This window comes from Ovis canadensis, chromosome 21 (genome assembly GCF_042477335.2).
Source record: "Ovis canadensis isolate MfBH-ARS-UI-01 breed Bighorn chromosome 21, ARS-UI_OviCan_v2, whole genome shotgun sequence".
NCBI lineage: Eukaryota > Metazoa > Chordata > Mammalia > Artiodactyla > Bovidae > Ovis > Ovis canadensis.
In genome coordinates, this window is record NC_091265.1 from 40,319,303 (window position 1) to 40,346,844 (window position 27,542).

General features: G+C 35.7%; 1 protein-coding gene across 2 annotated transcripts in view; it reads right to left on the reverse strand.

The window, feature by feature from the left end:
• The window catches only part of PRMT3 (protein arginine methyltransferase 3), a 135,561-nt gene that overhangs the window by 87,455 nt on the left and 20,564 nt on the right, over positions 1-27,542 (reverse strand). For both annotated transcript variants that reach the window (XM_069565325.1, XM_069565326.1), the window contains 2 exons: positions 21,647-21,768; positions 1,487-1,586 (listed from right to left, as the gene is read on the reverse strand). In XM_069565325.1, the coding sequence (XP_069421426.1) occupies positions 1,487-1,586; positions 21,647-21,768 (222 nt within the window). The remainder of the gene's footprint in view (positions 1-1,486; positions 1,587-21,646; positions 21,769-27,542) is intronic.

Genomic DNA, 27,542 nt, shown 5'->3' on the forward strand with positions numbered 1-27,542 from the left:
AACTGAGGTGACAGGAAGTTTTAGTAAGGTCTTTTTTTAGTTTGCTTATAGTGTAATCTGGGGTAATTTAAAAGATGCATTTCCCAAGAAAAATAAAATGATCCTTAGAGAAATAAGGACTACATTAGGCAACACTTAGTACAAACTACTTAAGCTGCTGTCAGGCAGATGCCTCAAATGCACTTTCCCAAAGCACCTTTCTGTAGTCTTTAAAGAGGTGTTAGGTTTTCAGTTAGATGTAACTAAATTCATTCCTTCTCACTCAATTTTTAAGGGAAATCAGAGTACTGATACATATTACTTTGTTAAGAAGCACAAGAGTATTACGATCAAGAATTGTTAGAAGACAACCTTAGCATGAAAAAACTCAACATACTGTTTTAGATGCAAAAGAGAAACTGCCAATAACAGCGACTGTCACAGGCTCTGAACTGAAATCACGACACTAAATCTAAAAGCGCCCTAATTCTAGCTATTTTGCTAGAATTGTTATTCAAAATTTATAGATAATTATAAAGCAAAACTCAATCTTTCCAAGAAGTTTTGATAAATTCACTTAATTAAAATACAGGTATCAAATACAGTTTCTTTAAAAAAACCTTAATACTTTCCAAATAGTTATCCAGAACTACTATATACTTGTCTTAATAGAAGCAGCATATCAACAGGTCAAATCAGTTGACAAATACCATTAATTTTACTTTATAGACACTTTAAGTACTCTGACCTTGATTTGTGGTTTCAAAAGCAAACTATAAAGCTATATAATAATATACCTTTATCTCATTATTTTAATAATGCCAATAAATACTATTTTATGTGGTATAGGTGGAGAAGGAAATGGCAACCCACTCCAGTTTTCTTGCCTGGAGAATCCCATGGACGGAGGAGCCTGGTGGGCTACAGTCCACAAGGTCGCAAAGAGTGGGACACGAATGAGCGACTTCACTTCAATAACTCACGGAGAAGGCAATGGCAACCCACTCCAGTACTCTTGCCTGGAAAATCTCATGGACGGAGGAGCCTGGTAGGCTGCAGTCCATGGGGTCGCTAGGAGTCACAACTGAGCGACTTCACTTTCACTTTATGTGGTATAGGACACATGACCAAAGAGATCAGAAAGATAGGCTATTCAATATGACAACAACAGTAGCAACACCACATTATTTTGACATGAACAGTCTTAGTAAATCCTTAAAGAATCCTTGTAGGCTTTTAGGCAAACATAGTTAGGTCTCAACAAATCTCGAAAGCAGTATTATGAGTTTAAAATTTAAAAAGACAATATATTTTCTTAAAAATTACAAATTGCCAGTAAATAAGTGCCACTGCAGAATAAACTACCATAAAAACACTGTAGCTGTTTTTAAAATAATGCTACCATTCTGCCATTTATCAAATATAATAAAATACAGAATACTTGCTACTTTATTCATTGCCTTTAAAAAAAAAATTAATGAAAGTAGTTTTGCGTGCAAACACTTACCATCCATTCAGATATAATAACATCCACTTTTTCTACAGGAAGACGAACTTCTTCAATTTTTCCTTTAATTAGTGTAATAGTATCTTCAAGTTTATTTAATCTGAAAAATGCCATAATGGACAAATTAAAACAAATTCTGAAAACTAGTCAAACTACAAAAATTCTTGGCAACTGTTCTTATTACTTTATAGAACTCAAAGTATGTTTGTTCAAAGTTTTCTTATTCCCCACCATTACAATCGCTCTTTGGTCACTTCATGAATCCCCAAGAATGTTTGTGGTTAATAACACAATACAGCTGAACCAGTGTTTAAAAGTACAGCATGAAAAGAAACTCAAATGCTATTAAGAATACATGTCAATAAAGTCAAAAATAAAAGTTTTTTAAAAGGACAGGTGGAAATAGACCAGATAACGAAAGTATATTTTAAAGGGAAGTAGTTTGCCATAGCAAAGGGTTAGGGCCAGAAGCTTTAACTCTGAATTCCAGGTCCTCTAGCACTTGTCAGCTAAGTGATTTTCAACAAATCATGTAACATCTCATTGGGCCTGAAATCATATATAAAACAGAAATAGATACCTTCCCAAACTATTAACACTTCTAGTAACAGTCTATTATGAGGATGAGATATTTGTGAAAGGTATGTACACATCCTCTAGCACTATGTAACAGCAAGGTATTATCATGAATAACAATATACTGCATGTTACATAAACTTGAAACTTTCCTCCCATCATAAATTATTTAACTTTGTCCAATAGCATTCATTAGATACTTTTATATCCCTGGTTATAAGATTAGTACATATTTTTCATCCCTTCCCTTTGCAATTTCAAATAAATAACACAGATAATTTCAAAAAGCTAAAATTAAGCTACTAAGTTTGTATCTAGTTAAATAAATTTACAGTCTTCAAAGGCTGTATATCTGAATTACAAAAGATTTTTTTCTGCAAACAGTGGAGGGATTCTCCTCCTGTAAATTTCACTGAAGTATTACATACATAAAATTAAATGCATTTTTAAGGGTAAATTTTTTTGAACTTTAAAAAAAAAAAAGAGAGACCTGAGTGGCCACCATCATCATATAGATTACTTTATGTAGAATATTACAATTTTCTCAAAAAGATTCATCACTGCCCTTTCCCACAAAACTCTACTATCCACAGGTAACTATTAATTTCTTTCTTTTACTACATATTATGATTTGTATTTTGTAGTTTTATATAAACAGATCATATTGAATGTACTCCTTTGTGTCTGGCTTCTTTCAATAAGCGTACTTTTTAGATTCATGCCTATTTTTCTGTATATTAGAAGTTCGATCCCTAGTTACTGTTGAGTGGTATCCTACTGTATAAATAAAACATATTTTGTCTATCCACACATCTGACGATGGATTTCTGGATTTCCACTTTTGGACTACAATGAATACAGCTGCTACATGTTTATGTATGTACCAGAAGTACTCAGTTAAATGGAAGTGATAGAACTTTTTAAGAAATTGCCAGTTTGTTTCACAAAGTTCATATATGATTTTACATTCTTACAACATGTGAGCATTTCTATTGTTTCACATCCTTGTAAACTTAGTACAGTATCTTTTTAATATTAACTGTGTGGTAAGATCTCATTATGGTTAAAAATTGAACTTTCCTAATGCAAGTCTTTTTTCCATATGCTTACTAGTCATAATCCCCTATTATCTTTTGCTCAAACATTTTAACCATTTAAAAAACTGGACCAGTTGTATTCTTATTTTTGAATTTTAAAAGTTCTTTACATTCCTGGATAAAAACTCTCGAAGAAAATAGTGAATATTTTCTTCCAACCTGTGGCTTTTATTTGTGTAATATGTTTTAAAAGCTAAAGTTTTTAATTTCGATAAAGACCAATTTATCTTTTGCTTTTCATATCCAAGAAATCTTTGCCTACATCAAGTATTTTGACCTATGCTTTCTTCTAAATTTTTTGTTTTCATTTTGAGTTAATTTTTCCAATATATCATCATGATCTTTTTTCCCATATATAAATATATAATGAAAAAACTTTGTTAGAAAAACTATCATGAGTGATAGCTGCAACTCTATTGAAGAAAAAGTTTCACCAACCCATGGAATTACTTCAGAATCATTGTCAAAAACCAGCTAAGCACAGATGTGTAAGCTTATCTCTGGACTTTCAATTCTGCCCCAAGATTTAGATGCACATCCTTGCACTAATACAACACTTTGTTGATTCTTATACTTTTAAGTCACAAAGTCTGACTGTATATATCCTTCAATTTCATTCTTCTTTTAAAATTCTTTTGGATATTCTAGGCCATTTGTGTTTCCATATGAATTTTAGGATCAGCTCATGGTATCGTTCTGCATTTTTTAGTGTTTATGCTTTGAACATAAACATATTTTGCTAAATTTATCCCTAAATGTTTAATGATTTTTATTGCATTGTAATGGTATGTACTTTTTAAGTTTCAACTTCCAGTTGTTTATGGATAATAACAGAAGCATAATTGATTTTCATATTTTGACCCTGAATCCCTCTGACTGTTGTAAAGGTTTTAGCTTTAGCACAGTTTTAGCGGCTATTTTACAGATTTCTTAGGATTCTACGTGTACTTGATCATGTCACTTGGGAGTAACGAGTCTTACTTCTTTCAAATCCTTTGTATTTACTGCCATTTATTGCCTTCCTTTAAACGTTATTTATGGCACTTGTTAGATCCCTGGAGACAACGCTGAATAGAATTGGTAAGAGTGGACATTCCTTGTTTTATTTTCAGTTATAAGGTGACAGCATTCATTTACTGTTACTTAAGATACATTTTCTGATGGTCCAGTGGTAAAGAATCCATCTGCCAATACAGTAACATGGGTTTGATCCCTGGTTCGGGAAGATTCCACATGCTGCAGAGCATCTAAACCCATGTGTCATAACTACTGAAGTCAACCTACCTAGAGACTGTAGGCTGCAACTACTGGGCTTGCATGCTGCAACTACGGAAACCTGTGCACCTAGAGCTTGTCCTCTGCAACAAGAGAAGTCACCTCAATGAGAAGCCCATGCACCACAAGGAAGAGTAACCCCTGCTTGCCACAACCAGGGAAAAGTCCATGTACAGCAACAATGACCCAGTGCAGGCAAAAATAAATATTTAAAATATCCTCAAAAAAAAAAAAAAAAAAGAAATCAGAAAACATTTCTATTGCGTTATTAATAAGTTTTGTAGGGAATGGTTCAAATCCTGGTGATCATCAGCATCTTCACAGGCTTTTTCTTTGCAGGTTATCACTGTAGAAAATGTTGAAAGATACCAGAGAAATACATGACAAGGAAATACTGACCAATGTCAGAGGGTACACTGGGGAAGAAGCTGTTAAAACAGTTCATGCACAGTACCTACTGGGGGACATTCATTTCATGGATGAATTTTCCATTAAATGTGACTTACCATCCTAGCATCGTCTAAAAAGTTGTTAGAAATATTAGCAATACACTTTGATATGCTTTAATTTTCACTGTCTTGTTTTGTGTTTTTTACAGAAATACAATCAATTTTTACATACTATGTTTCTGTACTATGAACAATTATATGCCAACAAACTGAACAACCTAGAAGAAATGGACAAGTTTCTAGAAATACATGCCTACCAAAACTAAATCAAGAAGAAATAGATAATTTGAAGAGACCAACCACTAGAAGTGAAATAGAATCTGCAATAATAAAAAATTCCCTGCAAACAAGTCCAGGAACAGATGGCTTCACTGAGGAATTCTACCAAACATACAAAAAAGAATTTACATTGATCCTACTCAAACTCTTCCGAAGACTAAAGTGGAGGGAGCACTCCCAAAGTCATTCTATGAAGCCATCAACACAGTGATATCAAAATCAAAGATAATACCTAATATATATATATATGTATGTATATATAATTAGAGGCCAGAATACCTAATATATACATATTTTGGTCTCTAATATCTTTGATGAATTCATCAAAGAAGCCAATATCTTTAATGAATACAGATGCAAAAATTTTCAACAAAGTATTAGTAAACTAAATCCAAAAACACATAAAAAAGATCATACGCCATGATCAAGCTGGATTCATCCCAGGGTCAAAATGATATTTCAACACACTCAAATCAGTCAATGTGATACACCACATCAACAAAAGACAAGACAAAACCACATGATCATCTCAATAGATGGAGAAAAAGCATCTGAAAAAGATTCAACATAACTTCACAATAAAAACTCTTATCAATGTGGTGACAGAGAGAACATATTTCAAATAATAAAAGCCATTTATGAGAAATCTACAGCCAACATATACTCAATGGTGGAAAAGTTGAAAGCCTTCCAACTGACTACAGGAAGAAGACAAGAATGTCCACTCTCATTGCTTCTGTTTAGCACAGTATTAGAAGTCCTAGCCACAGCGATGAAACAAGAAATAAAAGGTATCCAAATTGGAAGGGAAGAGGTAAAACTGTCATGATATACAGATGATATGATACTTAACTCTAAAGCCTTCACACAAAAACTACTAGAACTGATAAACAAATTCAGCAAGGTAGCAGGAGATTAATATACAAAAACCAATTGCATTTCTTTACACTGAAATAGGAAAAAAAAAATCTCTTGAAACTGCATCAAAAAAATAAAATCCTGAGGAATAAACGTGATCAAGGTGACAGACTTACACACTGTGAACTATACAACACTGATAAAGGAAACTGAAGACAATTTTAAAAAAATGGAAGGATATCCCATGCTCATGGACTGGAAGAACTAATATTGTTAAATGGTCATACTACCCAAAGCAAGCCAAAGATTTAATGTGATCCCTATCAAATTACCCATGACATTTTTCAAAGAACTAGACAAATAATTCTAAAATTTATATGGAATTACAAAAGGCTCAGAATTGCCAAAGAAATCCTGAGGAAAAAGAACAAAGCTGGAGTTCCTGAAGTTCAAACTATGCTATAAAGCTACAACCATCAAAACTACATAGTATTGGCACAAAAACAGACATGGGTCAATAGAACCGAAAAGAGCCCCAAAATAAACCACATACCTACAGTCAATGAATCTCTGACATAAGAGGCAAGAATATACAATAGAGAAAAGATAGTCTCTTCAGCAAGTGGTGGTGCGAAAGGTGAGTAACAATATATAAATCAATGAAGTCAGAACACTCCATCACAGCATATATAAAAATGAACTCAAAATGGCTTAAAGACTTAAAGACATGACACCAAAAAATTCCTAGGAGAAAACATAGGCAAAACAATCTCTGACATACATCATAACAATGTTTTCTTAGGTCAATCTTCCAAGGCAACAGAAATAAAAGCAAAAATAAACAAATGGTACCTCATCAACCTTATAACCTTTTGCACAGCAAAGGAAACCATAAATAAAACAGAAAGATCACCTGCAGACAGTGAGAAAATATTTGCAATTAATGCAGCAGACAAGGGCTTAATTTCCAGAATATACAAATGCAAAAAAGCAAAATGGCTGTCTGGGGAGGCCTTACAAATAGCTGTGAAAAGAAGAGAGGTGAAAAGCAAAGGAGAAAAGGAAAGATATAAGCATCTGAATGCAGAGTTCCAAAGAATAGCAAGAAGAGATAAGAAAGCCTTCTTCAGCAATCAATGCAAAGAAATAGAGGAAAACAACAGAATGGGAAAGAATAGAGATCTCTTCAAGAAAATTAGAGATACCAAGGGAACATTTCATGAAAAGATGGGCTCAATAAAGGACAGAAATGGTAGGGACCTAACAGAAGCAGAAGATATTGAGAAGAGATGGCAAGAATACACAGAAGAACTGTACAAAAAGGATCTTCACGACCAGGATAATCACGATGGTGTGATCACTCATCTAGAGCCAGACATCTTGGAATGTGAAGTCAAGTGGGCCTTAGAAAGCATCACTATGAACAAAGCTAGTGGAGGTGATGGAATTCCAGTTGAGCTATTTCAAATCCTGAAAGATGATGCTGTGAAAGTGCTGCACTCAATATGCCAGCAAATTTGGAAAACTCAGCAGTGGCCACAGGACTGGAAAAGGTCCGTTTTCATTCCAATCTCAAAGAAAGGCAATGCCAAAGAATGCTCAAACTACCGCACAATTGCACTCATCTCACACACTAGTAAAATAATGCTTAAAATTTTCCAAGCTAGGCTTCAGAAATATGTGTACCATGAACTTCCTGATGTTCAAGCTGGTTTTAGAAAAGGCAGAGGAACCAGAGATCAAATTGCCAACATCTGCTGGGTCATGGAAAAAGCAAGAGTTCCAGAAAAACATCTATTTCTGCTTCACTGACTATGCCAAAGCCTTTGACTCTGTGGGTCACAATAAACTGTGGAAAATTCTGAGAGATGGGAATACCAGACCACCTGACCTGCCTCTTGAGAAATCTGTATGCAGGTCAGGAAGCAAAAGTTAGAACTGGACATGGAACAACAGACTGGTTCCAAACAGGAAAAGGAGTACGTCAAGGCTGTCTATTGTCACCCTGCTTATTTAACTTATATGCAGAGTACATCATGAAAAATGCTGGACTGGAAGAAACACAAGCTGGAATCAAGATTTCCAGGAGAAATATCAATAACCTCAGATATGCAGATGACACCACCCTTATGGCAGAAAGTGAAGAGGAACTCAAAAGCCTCTTGATGAAAGAGGAGTGAAAAAGTTGGCTTAAAGCTCAACATTCAGAAAACGAAGATCATGGCATCCGGTTCCATCACTTCATGGGAAATGGATGGGGAAACAGTGGAAACAGTGTCAGACTTTTTTTGGGCTCCAAAATCACTGCAGAGGGTGACTGCAGCCATGAAATTAAAAGACGCTTACTCCTTGGAAGAAAAGTTATGACTAACCTAGATAGCATATTCAAAAGCAGAGACATTACTTTGCCGACTAAGGTACGCCTAGTCAAGGCTATAGTTTTTCCAGTAGTCATGTATGGATGTGAGAGTTGGACTGTGAAGAAGGCTGAGCACCAAAGAATTGATGCTTATGAACTGTGGTGTTGGAGAAGACTCTTGAGAGTCCCTTGGACTGCAAGAAGATCCAACCAGTCCATTCTGAAGGAGATCAGCCCTGGGATTTCTTTGGAAGGAATGATGCTAAAGCTGAAACTCCAGTACTTTGGCCACCTGATGCGAAGAGTTGACTCATTGGCAAAGACTCTGATGCTGGGATGGATTGGGGGCAGGAGGAGAAGGGAATGACAGAGGATGAGATGGCTGGATGACATCACTGACTCGATGGACGCGTGAACTCCGGGAGTTGGTGATGGACAGAGAGGCCTGGTGTGCTGTGATTATTGGGGTCGCAAAGTGTCGGACACAACTGAGCAACTGAACTGAACAAACAGCTCATACAAAGACCAAAAAAAAAAAAAAATCAAAAAATAGGCAGAAGACCTAAATAGGCATTTCTCCAAAGAGATACAGATGGTCAACAGGCACTTGAGAAGATGCTCATTATCACTACTAATTATTAGAGAAATATAAATCAAAGCTATAATATTATACTACCTCTCTGATCCGAATGAGCACCATTAAAACGTCTCCAATTAACAAATGCTGAAGAGGATGTGGAGAAATGGGAACCCTCCTATGTTGCCGGTGGGAATGTGAATTGATGCAGCCACTATGGAAAACATTATGGAGGTTCCTTAAAAATTTAAAAATAGAACTACCATCTGATCTAGTAACTCCACTCTTAGGTAAATATCCAAAAAAACAGAAACATTAATTCAAAAAGATACATTCACCATCATGTTCACAGCAGCACTATATACAAAAGCCAGGACATGGAAGCTACCAAAGTGCCCATCAACAGATCACTGGATTAACAAGATAAGGCAGGGACTTTCCTTATGGTCCAGTGATTAAGAATCTGCCTTGTAATGCAGGCTTGATCCCTGGTCGGGGAACTAAGGTCTCACAAGCCGCAGAGCAACTAAGTCTATGTGCCGCGACGACTGGGCTCTCACACTGTAGAGCCCGTGTGCCACAACTGCTGAAGGTCGAGCACTCTCCAGTCTAAGCGCGGCAACTATTGAGCCCTCATGCCACAACCAGAGAGTCTCTGCACTACAACAAAAGAGCCCATGTGCTGCAACTGAGTCCAGGGGCAGCCAAATAAATAATTTTTTTAAGATCTCACACACACAGAGATATACACAATGAAATATTACCCAGCCATTAAAATATGAAACATGGATGGACCTAGAACATATCATGCTTAGTGAAATAAGTCAGAGAAAGATACTGTATGACATTCATATGTGGAATCTATAAAGTAACAGAAATGAATGTATACACAAAACAGAAACAGATTCACATAAATAGAATTTGACTTATGGTTACCAAAGGAGAAAGGTGGCATGAGGAGAGGGCAGGAATAAATTAGGAGTTTGGGATTAGCAGATACAAACTGCTATATATAAAACAGATACAAACAAGGTCCTACTGAATAGCACAGAGAACTATATTCAATAGCTTATAATAAACCATAATGGAAAAGAATACATATATGTATAACTGATCACTCTGCTGTACACCAGGAACTAATACTGCACTGTAAATCATGTCAAATTTAAAAATTATGTATCACATTTAAAAATACATAATAAAATATTAAGCACCTTAATACTTTTACTGCTGTAATAACTTATTTATAGTTTATTTCTGATATCTATATTCATAAACATATTACTAGGGAACATGAAAAGTCTTGATCCTCCATTTCCAGTTCTTGTATCTTTCTTTTATTGCCTTGTTCCATTGTCCAGGATCTCCTCTACAGTGTTGAATAGAAGAGATGATGGCAAGTGTCCCTGTCCTGTTCCTGAACTTAAACTTCAAAGATTCATCAAGTTGTGGGCTGTAGTTTTTGTTTTTGGAGATACACTGTATCGTGTTATAACACATTCTAATTCTAGTTTGCTAAGAGTTTAATATATAGACTGAAAGGACATGGAATTTTATCAAACTTACTTTCCTGAGATACATCAATAAATTTTTCTGGTTAATTTTCTCAAATTTAACCAAACTTGTATTCCTGGGATAAACTTTATCTTCCAATATATTGCTCAATGGGCTTTCCCGATAGCTCAGAAGGTACAGAATCTGCTTGCAATGTAGGAGACCCGGGCAGGGAAGATCCCCTGGAGAAGGGCATGGCAACCCACTCCAGTATTCTTGCCTGGAGAATTCCATGGACAGAGGAGCCTGGTGGGCTACAGTCCAAGGGGTTGAAAGAGTCAGACACAACTGAGCAACTAAGCACACACTGCTCAATTAAGTTTCCTAACAGTTTGAATAGGATGTTCTCCATATATGTTTGACCTGTAAGTTTTTGTCCTGCCTTAGTAGAGTTCTGGTATAAAGGTTAGACTTGGCTTCATATATGGATGCTTCAGTCCTGACAAAGATGACATAGTACAAAGTAGAGGGGAAAATATGGTCTTTGGAACAACTAGGTCATTTTTAAACAGATTAATACTACTATTACTACTGCTACTAAGTTTTAAAAAGCTGGACCACTACCTCATACCATATACAAAAACAATGCCAAGTAGATTACAAATCTAAATATTAAAAAAAAAACTATAAAATTTTACACAAGAATATAGGAAAACACCTCCATAAGGATTTTTACCCAATTCACATATAGTGGTAACCATAAACAATGATGATACATGAAAACTGAGAATTTCAGTACATCAAAAGATACTTGAAGAGAGTAAAAAAGCAAGATAGAAGAATTTTTTCATTACATAATGCTTACAAACATTTCAAACACACACACACACACACACACACACAAAATAAAAAAGCAAGATAGAAGAATTTTTTCATTACATAATGCTTACAAACATTTCAAACACACACACACACACACACACAAAATAAAGACTGTCTACAAATAAATAAGAAAAGGCCCAAGTCAATGGAAACCTGAACAGAAGACATAAACACATACTTCACAGAAAAGGAAATCCAAATGCCAATAATCACAGGAAAAAGTGCTCAGTCACATTGACAATCATAGAAATGCAAAATTAAATTTCAATGAGACACTGCTATACAATCAACTGGAAAAAATTCTTAAAGGTAGGCAATACCAACCCGAACTGTTATATACTGCTGGCAGAAGTATAAATTGGTATTACCACTTTGGAAAACAGTCTGGCAATACCAAGAAAATCTGAAAATATGTATTCCCTAAAGTCTGAACTATTTTGTAAATATATACTCCACAGATGTGTACCAGGCACATGGACAAAAAGGTTCATAACAAAATTGTTCTAAACAGACCTAAATTGGAAAACACAAAAATTCCCGTCAAGAATAGAAAAGATAAATTGGGATATGCTAATCAATACCATTCTATGTAACAATAAACATAAATGAACACTAAAAATAATGTTGAACAAAACAAGCTAGACCAAAATAATGCGTAATAAATGATTAAAGTGAAATATAAAGCAATATCAAGCAAGTGATTACTACAAAAGCCAGGATGGTCATTACCTCAATCAAGCAGGGAGAGCATCTTAATGATAAAGGACAGATGGAGATGGGAGGAAATCTAAAGTGCTGGAAATATTCTCTTTCCTATTACTTATTTGTACTTATGTTACCACGTAATTTATGTGCTATGTACCTTTTAATATGTGTATTTCACACAAAGTTTAAAAAGGATGCTTATATATCATATTTGAGCTTTTTAAAAGAGGTATTCAATAAAATTCTCTATGATGAAATTGCTGTAGTTGATTACATTTACTGAAATATTTTATTAAGGCTTAACAAGTACAAACACTTCAAAAGAATGTTTGTACTCAGGATGCTCATGCTGAAACAAGACATGTCCTGTAAAAGGCCATCTGCTCAGGCTGTTTATTGTCTGCTACAAGTCATAATCCTATCTGCCTCAGTAATTACTTGTTGGAATATAAATACAACTGGAAAGATTAAGATTTCAGGGAATACATAGAAAAAAAGACAAAAGGCCATAATTCCCAGTGATTCTATATTAAAACATTGCAACACAGACGTGATTCACAGAGATAATCCCTTTTACGAGCCTGCTCATCTTAATCACCACCTGATTTTACCATTCATGAAAAAAAAACTATAGATTTTTCTTACTTTTCTTCTCTCAAGAGGCCAATCACTAAACATTACTTCAGCATAAAAGCATTCCAAATGAATTCTATCTCTGAAAACACCTGCTCAAAAACTAGCATAGCTTTAATTTTCAGAAATACAACACCATAATATAAACAGTATGTTAAGTCTCTTAACTAATCCAATAAACACTGAAATTATTTTTCCGAGTGGATATTTTGTTAGAGCAATAATCACTATCCTATATTATTTCCTATCTCAGAAGCAGCAATTTAACTTTTATCTCACGATACAGGGACATCATCATGAGTAATTATCTGATACTGGGCTTACAGAGATAAGAGAGAGTCCGTGCACTTAAGAACATGGTCTAAGGCACTGAGAAGGGTAAAGAACACAGGCTTCATAGGAGCTAATATAATAAGACCTTACCTGAGTGACATTTGAGTTTAATCAGAAAAAGAGCATCCAAGACAGAGATATATATGAATATGGGGGTAAAAGAAGGTGCCTCATCTCTGTATGCACAAACTGCCTGTGTGTGTATGTATGTGTGTATGGAAGACAAATCGCAAATTTGAAGAGCTATAAATAGTTTAGTATGATTAAAGCAACAAGAGGCAGTATGTAGTGACAAAGTTGGGAAGTAGTTAGAGGTAATGCTAAGGAGTCTAGTTTTTAGAGGCAATGAGGAGCCATTTCAGGACTTTTAGAGTGAGAAAACAGGATCAAATTTGTAATGTACTTCTGCCCAATGCAATTTTGATAAAAAAAAAAAGACAGTCTAGGTTCTAAGGAAGAACATGGTCTAGCAGGGAGACAGACGTGTAAACAGCATAAAGTACCACCAGTGTTCATACAGTGAACACCTTATCAATTAAATGACATTTAAAGTTGGTGACAAAACGACTGTAAAATTCACCTAGAAGAATACCTAGGTGATAATTATTTTTTCAAAATGCATACGGGGGTGGGGTGGGGGGAATACCATGATACAAAAATATACAAGGCATTTTATTTTGTTTTCAGTTCACTATGGCACCCAAACATACATGTTTGTCCCGTTCCCCAAGCATGCCCAAATGACAATAAAGTAATACAAAATGTAATAAATTGATAAATGCATGGAGATTTTAGATGGTACTATCAAAGAACCAAAGATATAATTCAGTGGAGGAAGAAAGGGCAATCAAATCATTTGGTAAACTTGTGAGGAAGGATCCAGTGCTCAATGCACACACCAGAAGACTAAAGTGTTGCCCAGAGCAGATCTCCCTCTTTTCTTCTGAGGCAGATAACAGAAAACACATACCAATTACCTTTATTAAGTGTATTTCATGAGCTGTCTCCCTCCCAAATGTATAATTTCTGTTTATAGGCATGTAGCTAACACTGAGGACATTTACTGTTTAAAGTTAGCAATAGCTTACTTAGCTTCTCATAAAATGGGGGGAGGGGGGAAAGGTTAGAGAATAATGCGAATTCAAGCAGAAAGATAATGGGTTTTCATCAAGCTTTGAATATTTCATGTCCTGGGTAGTAAAAACCCATTCACTGATTCAACAAGTATTTAACTGAATACCTGTATGCCTGGTACCCTTCCAGATGGTTGCGCTATGTCCATGAATAAGAGAAAAATCCCTGTCTAACCTTGGGGAGCTGATATTCTAGTAAAGCTTACATTTTCATGTGATAAGTCTTTAAAAAGCCTTACCAAAGTGCTGATAGTGAGACCTCATAGCAGGATCAGAGGTAATTTTTAGTTTTTCCATTTTCCTCTCACATCTTCTCAACACAAAAACATCTGTTTACTCCCTTTCTTCCTTTATTTAAAAGAGACGAGAACTGGTAGGGAAATCAACCTGGCCACACTAACAGAGTAGATGACAGAGAGCCAAATAACTGCATTATGTACAAATGCATTAATTCAGGTAAGCATATAAAAAATACAAGAATGTGAATGAAGGCACAGATTTAAGCTACATCAAAGAGTAGAAGTAGGATGGATTTGAGAAACAGCAAGCATTCTCATGAGGACTCTATCTCCAGTAAGTCTGCTGGTAAAAGAGAAGGCGAGGTCAAGTATCAGCCCCAGGTTTTCAATTTTAACCTGTGAGAAGAGCTAATGCAGGTCTGTTCTCTTCGTTCTTATCTCTGTAACCATGTCAATAACTCTTGATCAACCCCTAAAAACAAAACTCCTGAACATTCTTATATTTACCGGTTAATAATGCTATTCAATTCACCTGAAGATGTGCTGCTGCTGCTGCTGCTGCTGCTAAGTCACTTCAGTCGTGTCTGACTGTGCGACCCCATAGATGGTAGCCCACCAGGCTCCTCCATCCCTGGGATTCTCCAGGCAAGAGCACTGGAGCAGGTTGCCATTTCCTTCTCCAATGCATGAAAAGTGAAAAGTGAAGTCACTTAGTCGTGTCTGACTCTGCAACCCCATGGACTGCAACCTACGAGGCTCCTCCATTCATGGGATTTTCTAGGCAAGAGTAAAGGAGTGGGGTGCCATTGCGTTCTGCGCCTGAAGATGTGAACCAAGACAAATCAGGAGAACAGCACGTGTGAAGTTAACAGGAAGATTCCTGATATGCACCTGGCATCTGACACCACTGCACAATGGCTGATCACACAGCGGTCACGTGCCTATGCCCCCAGTTCTCTTTGAGAACCATAAACTCTTAGGACTCGAATTTCCCTGGGTTGAGGCGCCTCTTCACAGTCTCTGAGGTTCACAGCTAGAGGGAAAAGCACATCTTGCGTGACTTTGTGGGAGCCTGTATGTGACCTCTTTACTGATGGGTATCTTTTCTTTGCTGTCCCTGGACTGTATTCTTTGCTATAATAAATCTTAGCAGTGAAGCTGTGAATACAACTTTATACTGAATCATGTGAGTTCTTTCAGTGAATCACTGAACTAGTAGGTAGTCATGGGATCCCCAAGACAGGACCACTGAGTAGACAGGAAATTAAGGAGGTGGCAGGATGTATGAAAAACAGAATTTAGTTTCCATATAAACCACCTTAATCACCTCCATTAGAAGACTTTTGAGAAGCAAATTGTTTTTAACCATTTTTATCCTCATCACTGGTTCAAAGTTTCCTTCAGCTTTCATTTACTCTTTTATTATTTCTACTAAATTTAGAGGACCTCCCTGGTTGTTCAGTGGTTAAGAATATGCCTGCCAGGGCAGGAACAGAGATTCAGACAGAACAGACTTATGGACACAGTGGGGGAAGGAGAGGGAGGGACGAATTGAGAGAGTAGCACTGAAATATATACATTACCATGTGTAAAACAGGGAACTAATGGGAAGTTGCCGTATAGCACAAGGGGTTCACCTGGTGCTCTGTGACAACCTAGAGGGGTGGGACGGGGTAGCAGGTGGGAGGGAGGTTCAAGAGCGAGGAGACACGTGTACACCTATGGTTGATGTAGGGAGCAACCAACACAACACTGTAAAGCAGAGTTAACCTCTAATCTAAAAAAAAAAAAGAATCCACCTGGCAATGCTGTTAACAAGGGTTTGATCCGTGGTCTGGGAAGATTCCACATGGCACGGAGCACCTAAGCCTGTGCACCACGATAACAGCCCACACTCTAGAGCCCGCAAGCAACTACTGAAGGAGTGCGCTCTACAAGAGAAGCTACCACAGTAAGAAGCTGCCACCTCAGTGAAGAGTAGCCCCCACTTGCTCCAACTAGAGAAAGCCTGCACGCAGCAACGAAAACCTAGCACAGCTAAAAATAAATAAATGAATTTAGAAACAAGATATGACAGAATATCCCTTACTTCAAGAATATATCCTAGTATATTTTGTGATCTTGTTCCAAATCTTATACATACCACCACTATCTTTAAATTCATTGTGTTAAGTTGCTGCGACTGAGGCTGCTAAGTCACTTCAGTCGTGTCCGACTCTGTGCGACGCCATAGACGGCAGCCCACCAGGCTCCCCTGTCCCTAGGATTCTCCAGGCAAGAACACTGGAGTAGGTTGCCATTTCCTTCTCGTTACTAAGTGCCTAAAAATATTAAGATAAAGCTCCCGTCCTAGAATCTAGAGAACACTTACATGAATATGACTCGGCTCTAGGCATAAAAATGAAACAGATCTGTTTCATTTCTAACAGTATTCTAGGCACAGATAATATAAAAGATTGCATCTTTAAAGTTATACTGAGATTGAAAGTACTGCATTACAGTCACATGACAGATCAACCTTCTCATGAAAACTTTGCAAAAACATCCAAAAATCTGAAGAACGAGCTTTCCACTGCAGAGTCAATGAGAAACCAGAGGCAGTCAGAGTGAAGGTAAATACTACCAGAAGCTACCTCTGCTCCCTGAGGTGAATAGTGCATACGATCGTCTGACAACTAGAGAGCTTTGCTATCCTCAGGACGTTTATGCTTCTGGAATGATTAGTCACCAGAAAGTGAGAGCAAGAAAAAGAAACAATTTCTCATTCCTCCCACGTATTACTTTGAGTCCTATTTGCCCCTACTAATAAAACATCTTTCATTTCTTTAGAAATGCTGTATCTCCTTTTTAAATAAAAGAGATAAAATTATTTTATCATCTTTTTGAGCACCATTCAGGGATTAAGTTGAATATGTTTAAAAGAATATGAAACATGTAATTATTCATCTTTTATGTATGGCAGAAACCAACACAATTCTATAAAACAACTACTGTCCAATTAAAAATAAATATATTTACAGACAAAACACATCTCTTTCAATCCGTTTGACTTAAAATAACCAGTGGTAGATTTTGTTGGTTGAAATCTAGTTCCATGACTGGTACAATAAAAATTTTTCCTACCCAAAGGTTGGGGGGGGGGGGGGAACTATCCATCTTTTAGAATTTAAAGTATCTTGTTGTAGATGTAAGCTTAGGGAGGTTTACAGAAATTCTGCTGTGTACAAATTTCTGGCAGCAAAAGAAGCCTCAGAATTGCTAAAGACAATTCACAGCCTGCTAATCAGAAGAGCTGCTTTCATTGATTGATGATGGTTCTAGAAAGATCCAGTGCAATAACAGACAAGTATAAGAGAAGCTGAAAGTAAATTTCAAGGGAGGAGAGTGAATACATAATAAAGCTGACTAAAGCTTGACACTTTATGGTATAAAAGAACAGAGATCATGAAACAGAATACAGAAAAGAGAATCAGCATATGTTGGTGGGATAGTGGCAAGAAATTATCATTTCAGAAACATAACCAATCAAATGTAAAGTATTATTGGAGGCACTGGTGCCAAATCAAACATATCACTGTAATTATCTATTAATATTATCATAATTACTACTAACATTTAGTAAGCAGCTACATATCAACCGGGCTTCTCTGGTGGCTTAGACTATAAAGAATCCACCTGCAATGCAGGAGACCTGGGTTCCTTCCTGGGTTGGTAAGATCCCCTGGAGAAGGGAATAGCTACCCACTGCCAGTATTCTGGCCTGGAGAATCCCATGGACAGAGGAGCCTGGGATCCGTGGGGTCACATTTGAGTCCGTGGAGTCACAAAGAGTCAGACACGACCAAGTAACTTTCACTTCACTTCACTTACATGTCAGCCACTTTGCGAAACACTATAAGTGGATCCAATCTTTACAACAATCTTGTGAGACAGATACTACCATCAACCTCATTTTATAAATGAAGAAACCAGGGTTAAAGAAGTTAAGCAATTTGCCCATCAGCACAAAGCTAGTCAAAAAGCCAGTTAGAAATCAAGTCATATGGTTCTAGATGCTGAGAGCAGTATGCTATTCTGCTTTCTCATCTGGTAGAAAAATGAGCCAGAAAACACTGCAGATATTAACAATAAACTGTTTCATGAAAATTCTTCTATAGATAAATCCACAAACAGAAGAACAGAGGTTACTTCATCCACAGTGTACATTTCAAGTTTCTGAATGGAAAACGACGGAGAGATACTATGAACACTATTGAAATAGCTATCTTATCTTTTCACGATATAAAAAAGGCAAAGGAAAACATCTTTGAAGAAAAGTATAATGTTGGCTCGTCCAAAACAAAAAGGTCTAATATTCAAATGCTATAGGTTCTAAGTAAAGCAAACGACTGGCCACAATAAATATGTGCCCTGTGAGCAGTGCAGTGGAGACAAAGCATAGCAGGCTGGCTGTCAGGATCAACTATGGGGTCCAATCCTGGCACTACTACAAATAAGGAAACGAATGTGTTCTCCAGGTCTCAATTTCTTAATCTCTACTAAAAAAATAATATTATACTGTTTTTGTACCTACCTCAAAAAAAAATTCAGTAGGAAGTACTAAGTTAATGTTAGCAACTTTTATTATTAAGTTGAAGTGCCTAAAACAGAATGCTAAGTCACTTTCAATAAATGCTCTCATGTAAAATTTCTATATATTCCAGCACTAAGTTTTATACACAAAGAATCTGAATATAATTATTGTAAAAATGTATCTCTAAAACGTCACTAGGAATTAGGGCTTCTGTGAAATAAAATGAAAATCAAATGAGTGGTATCACCATCCTTTTCTTCCCCAGAGGAATTAAAATGAGAGTACACTGGACCCTCCTGGTGGTGCAGTGGTTAAGAATCCGCCTGCCAGTGCAGGGGACATGGGTTCAATTCCTGGACGGGGAAGATCCCACATACCACGGGGCAACTAAGCCCATGCACCTCACCTACTAAGCCCGAGCTCTAGAGCCTATGAGCACCAACTACAAAGCCCAAAAACCTAGAGGCCATGCTCCACAACAAGAGAAGCCACCACACTGAGAAGCCTGCACAACACAACAAAGAGTAGACCCCACTCAATGCAACTCAAGTCAGCACACAGCAACAAAGAACCAGAGCGGCCAAAAATAAATAATTTTTAAAAATTATTCTTAAAAAAAAATGAGAGAACATCTAGTCTCACAGAAATCAAAAATGACAAATAAATATATAAATGAACATGGGTCTCCCATATTTCTAATAGATCCCTATCTTACATAATCTTACTATCAACAATAAATGTCGTTAATTTACGTAAAACAATCTCTTCTTTGGGATAGTAGTTCTCACACCTGTTTGGAAAGCAAGGTACAAGCAAGAAGAGGGTGCTATTTACAGAACCCGCAAAATGATGTTGTAGTTAATGGTAACAAAAGAACTAAAAAAACTTTCCCAGATTATGGAACTGCATACACATATGCAACATATATGCATATTCTCCAATATGAAAAGAATAACCACCAGTCTCTATCTATGAAAAAATCTAAGCAAGAGCAATGTCATTTTTTCATTAACATTCATTTGGTGCTTGTTAACAGTTAACAGTTGCTAACTTCTGAACACCTACTACATGTCAGGTCAGGCAATATGCCAGAGACTGAGGTGTGTATTTTACTTACAACTTATTTACCTTGCTCACAACCATTACTGACTCCTTGTCATCATTACTTTCATTTTTACAATGAAACAGCTGAGGTTTCAAAGAGGTTAGATATTTAATTGAAGTTCCAACAATGGAGAAGGGGCAGAGCAAAACTGTCCAACTGAAACTGTTCATGTATGTGCTTAGTTGCTCAGTCATGTCCGACTCTTTGTGAACCATGGACTGTAGCCCGCCAGGCTCCTCTGTCCATGGAATTCTCCAGGCAAGAATACTGGAGTGGGTTGAAATGCCCTCCTCCAAGGGATCTTCCCAGGCCAGGGATCAAACCCAGATCTCTTGCACTGCAGATGGTCTCTTAACCTCTGAGCCATGAGGGAAGCCTGAAACTTTGCATGCTTAACCACAACACTACACTCTACACTATGCAATAAAATCTTAAACATTTTATACAATTGTATTTAAATGTTATACGAATCAGAAAAGATCAACATTGATCAATTTTAAGAATAAAATATAAGCATCAGTGAGAGGACCATTGAAGGATCATTGCCAAGAATGTAATGTAAGCATGGTGAAAGTTGTTTAGAGAGTACACCTTTAATGTTCTCCCTCCAAAAAAGAAATGGTAATTATCGGGTTGGCCAAGAAGTTGATTCAGGATTTTCTATAAGATGTGAAGGAAAACCAGAACAAACTTTTTGGCCAACCTAATATTTCATGTGACACAATGGAGGTGTTAACTAACACTATGGTGGTAGATATTATGTTAATATATTAACGTATCAAAGAAATACATTTATAATTTGTTTTCATTAAACTCACACAATGTTATGTGTCAATTACATCTCAATAACCCTCGGGGGAAAAAGAATTGCTGAGAAGCCTGCTATTAAAATTATTTTGGAAATTATTCCTAAGTTGCAAATGTAACATGCTTTGGTTAAGTACACAGCTAACAAAATCTAGTTTTATAAGTTGTGATTCAAATAAAGGTCTTCCTACTAGAATATAAGCCAACTGTAAAATCAACCACTGGTCAATTAACCTAACTTAATTCCTCAAAGAGAGGATGTATTTTTAGAGAATAAAATTAAGTTGTAGGGGATAAACTAAATCCACTCTAATCTGTGTGTAGCCATTTTGGACTTCACATTTTAATTTGAGTAGGCACAGGGCTACCAGTACTGTCAAAAGGAAAATGATAACCTTTAGTTTTCTTTTAGCTGAATTGTTATCTGGTAAACAAAATGCTACTGATATATTGAATTTTGTAGCGTATCTTCTAACATTACCCTATACATCCATGATTTCTAATTTTATTATAATTAGCATATCCACAGTTATAATTGAAAAGAAAACTATATAAAAATAATTCTCAAGAGGAGTGAAAAGATTGTTCATACTTCAAACATGTTTAGGTCAATTCAACTTAAAATCTTATTGTGCTGGAATGAAATTTTACTAAAAGATAAGGGCCTTAGGTCTGCACTGGACAGCTATTAAAGACAAGAAAATCTACTAATCATCAAATTTAAAAATAATCTTAACTAAAAAAAAAATAATAATAATCTTAACTGAAGCCTTAAAATGTATTTACCTTATGATATCCATTGCCTGGTAAAGTATTTCAGACTGATCAACTCCAAGAACCTTCTTGGCCCCTGCTTTAGCAGCAAACATAGAAAGAATTCCAGTTCCACAGCCAACATCCAAAACTACCTGGTATAATAATAAAAGAAAAAGAACAGATGTTATTGAGAAGGTCTAACACTTTAAATCCTATTCATATATGATGATGTTTCTGGCTAGGAATAGATAACAAAATTTAAACGTTACCAGTCAAACATGGTAATAATTTCTATTTGGGTAAAATGAACATATAATTACATTAAATTATTTTAAATTCATAACTGTTTTTGGCCAGTTTATTGCAATCATATGCAACAATGTAAATTTAAGAAACGTTTTATATGAAATGAGCAATTCCCACAGACTTACTAGGGAAGTACTCTTGTCTTTAATTTAGGTTCAGTAATTCTAAATTTTAACAGAAATAAGCTTTCTCAAGTTTGAATACCAGAAATTAGCCTAAGCAGGACAGTCTGATCCAATACAATTTAGAAATGGTTATAAATGAATCATGGATGTAGAATGTTGTCATACCCACTCCACTTCCTAAGTTTAACATTAAACTCATTTTAATTATAGAGGTACAATAAAAAACAGGCTTTTAGAATTCAGTAACTTGAGAATTTAAGTTTTCAAAAAGATATTATCAATGGTAGAAACAGTAAGAAGAATGAAATTTAAGATCTTATTGGGGATTGGAATGTAATAATTATTTCTAATCAAGAATTTCATACGGTTCTTCCCAGAATAGTAACAATGAAATCTGCATGGTCCACAGTAAAAAAAAAAAAAAAAAAAATTACCAAGGAAACACATTAAGCAAAATACTCAGAAACAACCAAGAATAAAGAATAGAGAGCAAAAGAGAATAGTAGTGTGATAAAGAAAACTCAAGCACAGAGCAGAGCTTAGGGCAAGGGGAGAGGATACACACACTCTTAGAATTTTAAATAGGTCCATGAAGCGCTTTTCCTAGCAAGAATATTGGAAAGGGTTTCCATTTCCTTTTCCAGGGTATCTTTCTGACCCAGGGATCAAACCCGTGAGATGTCTCCTGCTTGGCAGGTAGATTCTTTACCACTGCACCACCTGGGAAGCCACTGTAAGAAAAACAGAACTAGAATTTATCTATCGTATTGTTCAATCTATAGGGCTTCCCTAGTAGCTCAACAGGAAAGAATCTGCCAGCAATGCAGGAGATGCAGGTTCACTCCCTGTGTTGGGAAGATCTCCTGAAGGAGGAATTGGCAACCCACTCCAGTATGCTTGCCTCGGAAATCCCACAGACATAGTTCATGGGATTGCAAACAGTCAGACACAACTGAGCAACTGAGCAATGTTCAATCTATGTAAATCAATCTTTGTAAATAAACTTATTTACAAAACAGAAACGACTCACATGCTTAAAGAACAAACTTATGGTTGCCGGAGCGGGGCGAATTGGGGGAAGAGATAGTTAGGAAGTTTCGGATAGATATGTACACATTGCTTTACTTAAAATGGAAACCAACAAGGCCCTACTGTATAGCACAGGGAACTCTGCTCAATGAGACAGCCTGGATGGGAGAGGAATGCGGGAGAGAATGGATACATGTATATGTATGGCCGAGTCCCTTTGCTGTCTACCTGAAACTATCATAACGTTAATTGGCTATACTCCAATATAAAATAAAAGTTTTTTAAAAAGAATTTATTACATTGTTCAACAGCTATTTTTTCACTAGGTATTTTTCCACAAGCATAAGATAATCAGCTTGTCTATTTTTTTTTTTAAGTCTTAGTATTTTTATGGGGACTGAACTAAAATATAAATTTACAGAACACAGACAACTTCAGTTTGTGTTTTCTATTCAGGAACATGGTAAGAATTTCAATTTGTTTTAATCATCTTTTATGTTCTTTAGGAGTTTGGGATTTTTTAAAAATCTCTTCCATGTAAGTCCTGCACACTAGTTAAATAACATCTGTTCCTATGCATTTTATCTTCTGCACTGTTTACTAGTAAGGGAAGTCTGTTCCATTACATTTTAAAATATACCAGAACTGACTCCAAAGGAGAGAATCTGAACAGTCCTTTTTTTTTTTGAACAGTCCTAATTTCTATTGAAGAAATAAGGTTGTCAAAAGGCTGCTACTCTATGTCCCCTATCCTCTCTGCCCCTTTTAGAAGCTGCTTAGGGAGAATGCGACTGTCCCTGACCATAATGTTACCTGTTTGGGTGAGTCAGCACATTTTAATATAACCACTTCACACATTAAGAAAGTTCAAAACTGTAAGATGAACTCTATAAAATACCTCTGCAAAACCATTTTTTTAAGTTACAAATAAAATATACTAACCACACCATCAAGTAAATACTGTAACACAGAGCATATATATTTATAGCATGGTTATAGTATATCAACTTGAAATATTACATGGCATAAAATGATAATAAAATGTAAAAATATATACAACACAACAGTAAGTGATGACTTCCCAGAAACTTTCATTGAAATATTTGCAAAATTAAAAATAAAAGATCAGTGTAGAATTTACCAAGTTTGACAGCACAGTGCTTTGACAATGGTGTTTGGGAATACTGAATATCAACACTCATGCACTGTTTCTGGAAAGACAAGCTGGCAGCACTAACTCCATCCAGGGTAGAACCTTTCTGAACCAGACAGTCCTCTGCTAGAATTTATCTTATTATTCTATTCCTACATTTATAAAAAGATTTTTAATATTTTATATTTTTACAAGCATTATTTCTAATATAAAAAATTTGAACTTACAGACAATTTACACTGAATTTTTGAGCCATTAAAATAACATTAATAAGGGATTATCTTAGAGAAACTGCTAAGTGACAACAACTAAGTACAGCAGGATATATATCATGTACTCCAAGTATGTATTCTCTTGTAAAACTACACACATACATAATTTATATACATATGCATATATATATATATAAAATCTTACTTAATTCTTTCTGAAGGAAAGAGAGCTTTAGAGAAAGAAACAGATTCAGGATCATACAGCTGGTAATTTGTAAAGCTGAAACTCAAACATAGGTCAAGCTGCTTTTTTAAAAGTGCATACTTAAATTATATTTTTAGTTGCATACTAATTATTTATTACATCTAGCTCAGATTTAGGTATTTGGGCAAATAAACTAAAACTTGATAGAACCAAGAAAGAGGGAGAATGATAACAGAATACACTAACATTATTTTTCAAAACAATGAAGGAATGTATATAAAACATTTTAACTGTAGATAATAATCAAAAGCATAAAAAAGGCACCAAACTGTGAATTTCTTCAATGAACTACAAATAGAAATTAATTATGAGTGAGTGAGAACAACATTACGCCACCCAAAGTTAAATTAAATCTGAGAAACCATATGGCCTCCACAGGAGCTTTGTGAATTAAAACAATATTAAGAAAGGAAAGAAGGAAAGGAAGCAGGAAGGATGGAGGAAGAGGAAAAGAAATTTTAATTTTAATCCCTTTTCTGAAAAATAAATTTCTACCATGCCCTAAACAATATATGATACAGAAGCTAGAGCTGTGATATGAAATTTATCTACCTAATGAAGAAAAATGAAAACAAAAACAATGGTACAAAACTTAAGAAATGTTATTCCATACATTTTTAAAAGAACTATATTTAAATAATTTCATGCACATGTTCTGTCATGCCACACAGGACCTATGCATGAAAAATAATGAGAATTAAAATGTCATTAATGAATCTCACCCGAATTATTTTCTCCTTAAATTGCAGTGGCACAGGGTTAAGGGCACTAGACTAGGACTAAAACCTTCAAGTCCTGTTTTTTCAGTTGCCTATTTTAAGACAAGTCTTTAACCTATTGGTTTCAAATTCTTCAGTATTAAATACCTACCATCCCTAGTTACAGGTATATTATACAGCAGAGAGACAACATGTTTGAAAATAGTCTGTAAATTATCAAACACTATTTAAATGTATGGTAGTATATTTTCTACATCTGCACCCATAGTATAAAACAAAGAAGAGTATTCCAAATCACATAAAATCTCTAGATTACTATTGTTAATTACAGAGAATTATATCCTGAATATGCTTCAAAGAATTAGAAATTGATACATATTTTACATTATACTCTTAAGAAACCATAAATGCCAAGCAAACCTAACCACACATTGATAAAAGAAAGCATGTTAGCCAAATTCCAATTTATTAATAAGCCCTCTCCTAACTGTGACAGGTTTAATCTCTTCAGCAAAAGCAGTAGGTACAATACAAAATAAACTTTATATGTTTTCCATGGTCATGTATTTTGTCCAAAAGTGTATAATATATATGGTATTTCTGTAACAGTTACTATCAAAAAATTAACAGCAAATAATGACTGTGTACAGGTCTATGAACCCAGTAAGATGTATTTCATATACATAGAAATATTCATAATTACTCAATTTCCTGATTAATCTTATGATTACAAATACTTTTGTCTTTTCACTATTTTCTTATGTAATACAAGACAAAAGTCTATTCAGAGCATATTGAAAAAGAAACTGCTAAGTCACTTCAGCCGTGTCTAACTCTGTGCGACCCCATAGACGGCAGCCCACCAGGCTCCCCCATCTCTGGGATTCTCCAGGCAAGAACACTGGAGTGGGTTGCCATTTCCTTCTTCAATGCATGAAAATAAAAAGCCAAAGTGAAGTCATTCAGTCGTGTCCGACTCTTAGCGACCCCATGGACTGCAGCCTACCAGGCTCCTCCACCCACAGGATTTTCCAGGCAAGAGTACTGGACTGGGGTGCCATTGCCTTATCCGGAGAAAGAAACTACTTTTACTTAAAAAATTCCTACCGCATTGGTATCAAAAAATATTTACAGCATTCGTATCAAAAAGTATTTTTAAAATATTTTACAAGATAGTTCAAAGATCCTGCTTTTATAAAAACAGAAGTCCTAAAGTTTTAGAACCAGAAAAAAAATTTTTTAATCATTTTATACATGAGGCCCAGAGACTCACCACTGTCTAAAATTATTATGTGGCTGGATCCTGAGTAGCCAGGCAGAACTAGTGATTCCCAGACTAGTACATGTTTAAATTGTACACAACATATTGAGGAAAAAATAAAAACCTAGGCATAATCTAACCAACTTTAAAGCAAAATTTTAATAGTAACATTATTTGCTTCACTGGAAAGTGTTTTTTTTACATATTAAATAAACTGTTCTAGAATTTTAGGTGCAAATATAAAAACTACTAAAAAAATGATTAGTCTGCTATAATAATAAATAGAAAGCAAATAAAAAAGCCAACAAAGAACTGATAAAAACTAATATTTCAAAAAATGAAATAATCTGCCTGTTGGGGAATTAGCAAAAACAAAGAAATACACGCCATCATTACCTTATAGGTAATGCGTTGGCCAAAAGATATCAGAACCATATAAATTTCACATCGCCAACTCGGCTAAGTCGCAAGTTAAACACTGCTCTTAGGAAACAGGTATGGAAAATGAAAAGCCAGTCATATATATATGTTATTCCAAGCAACATAAAACTCAGGAAAACAGTCTTTTCAATATATTAAGGTCGTGGGTCACTACTGCAATATCATATAAGGTCCATGAAATAACCTTAGAAAAGTATCTTTTAAAATTAAGGGGAACTATGAAAACCTGATGTTACCAGTATACATATTCTTGAAGTAGAAAGTGTGTGTGTATGTTAGTCACTCAGTCGTGTTTGACTCTTTGCAATCCCATGGACTACAGCCCACCAGGCTCCTCTGTCCATAGGATTCTCCAGGCAAGAATGCTGGAGTGGGTTGCCATACCCTTCTTCAGGGGATCTTCCTGACCCAGGGA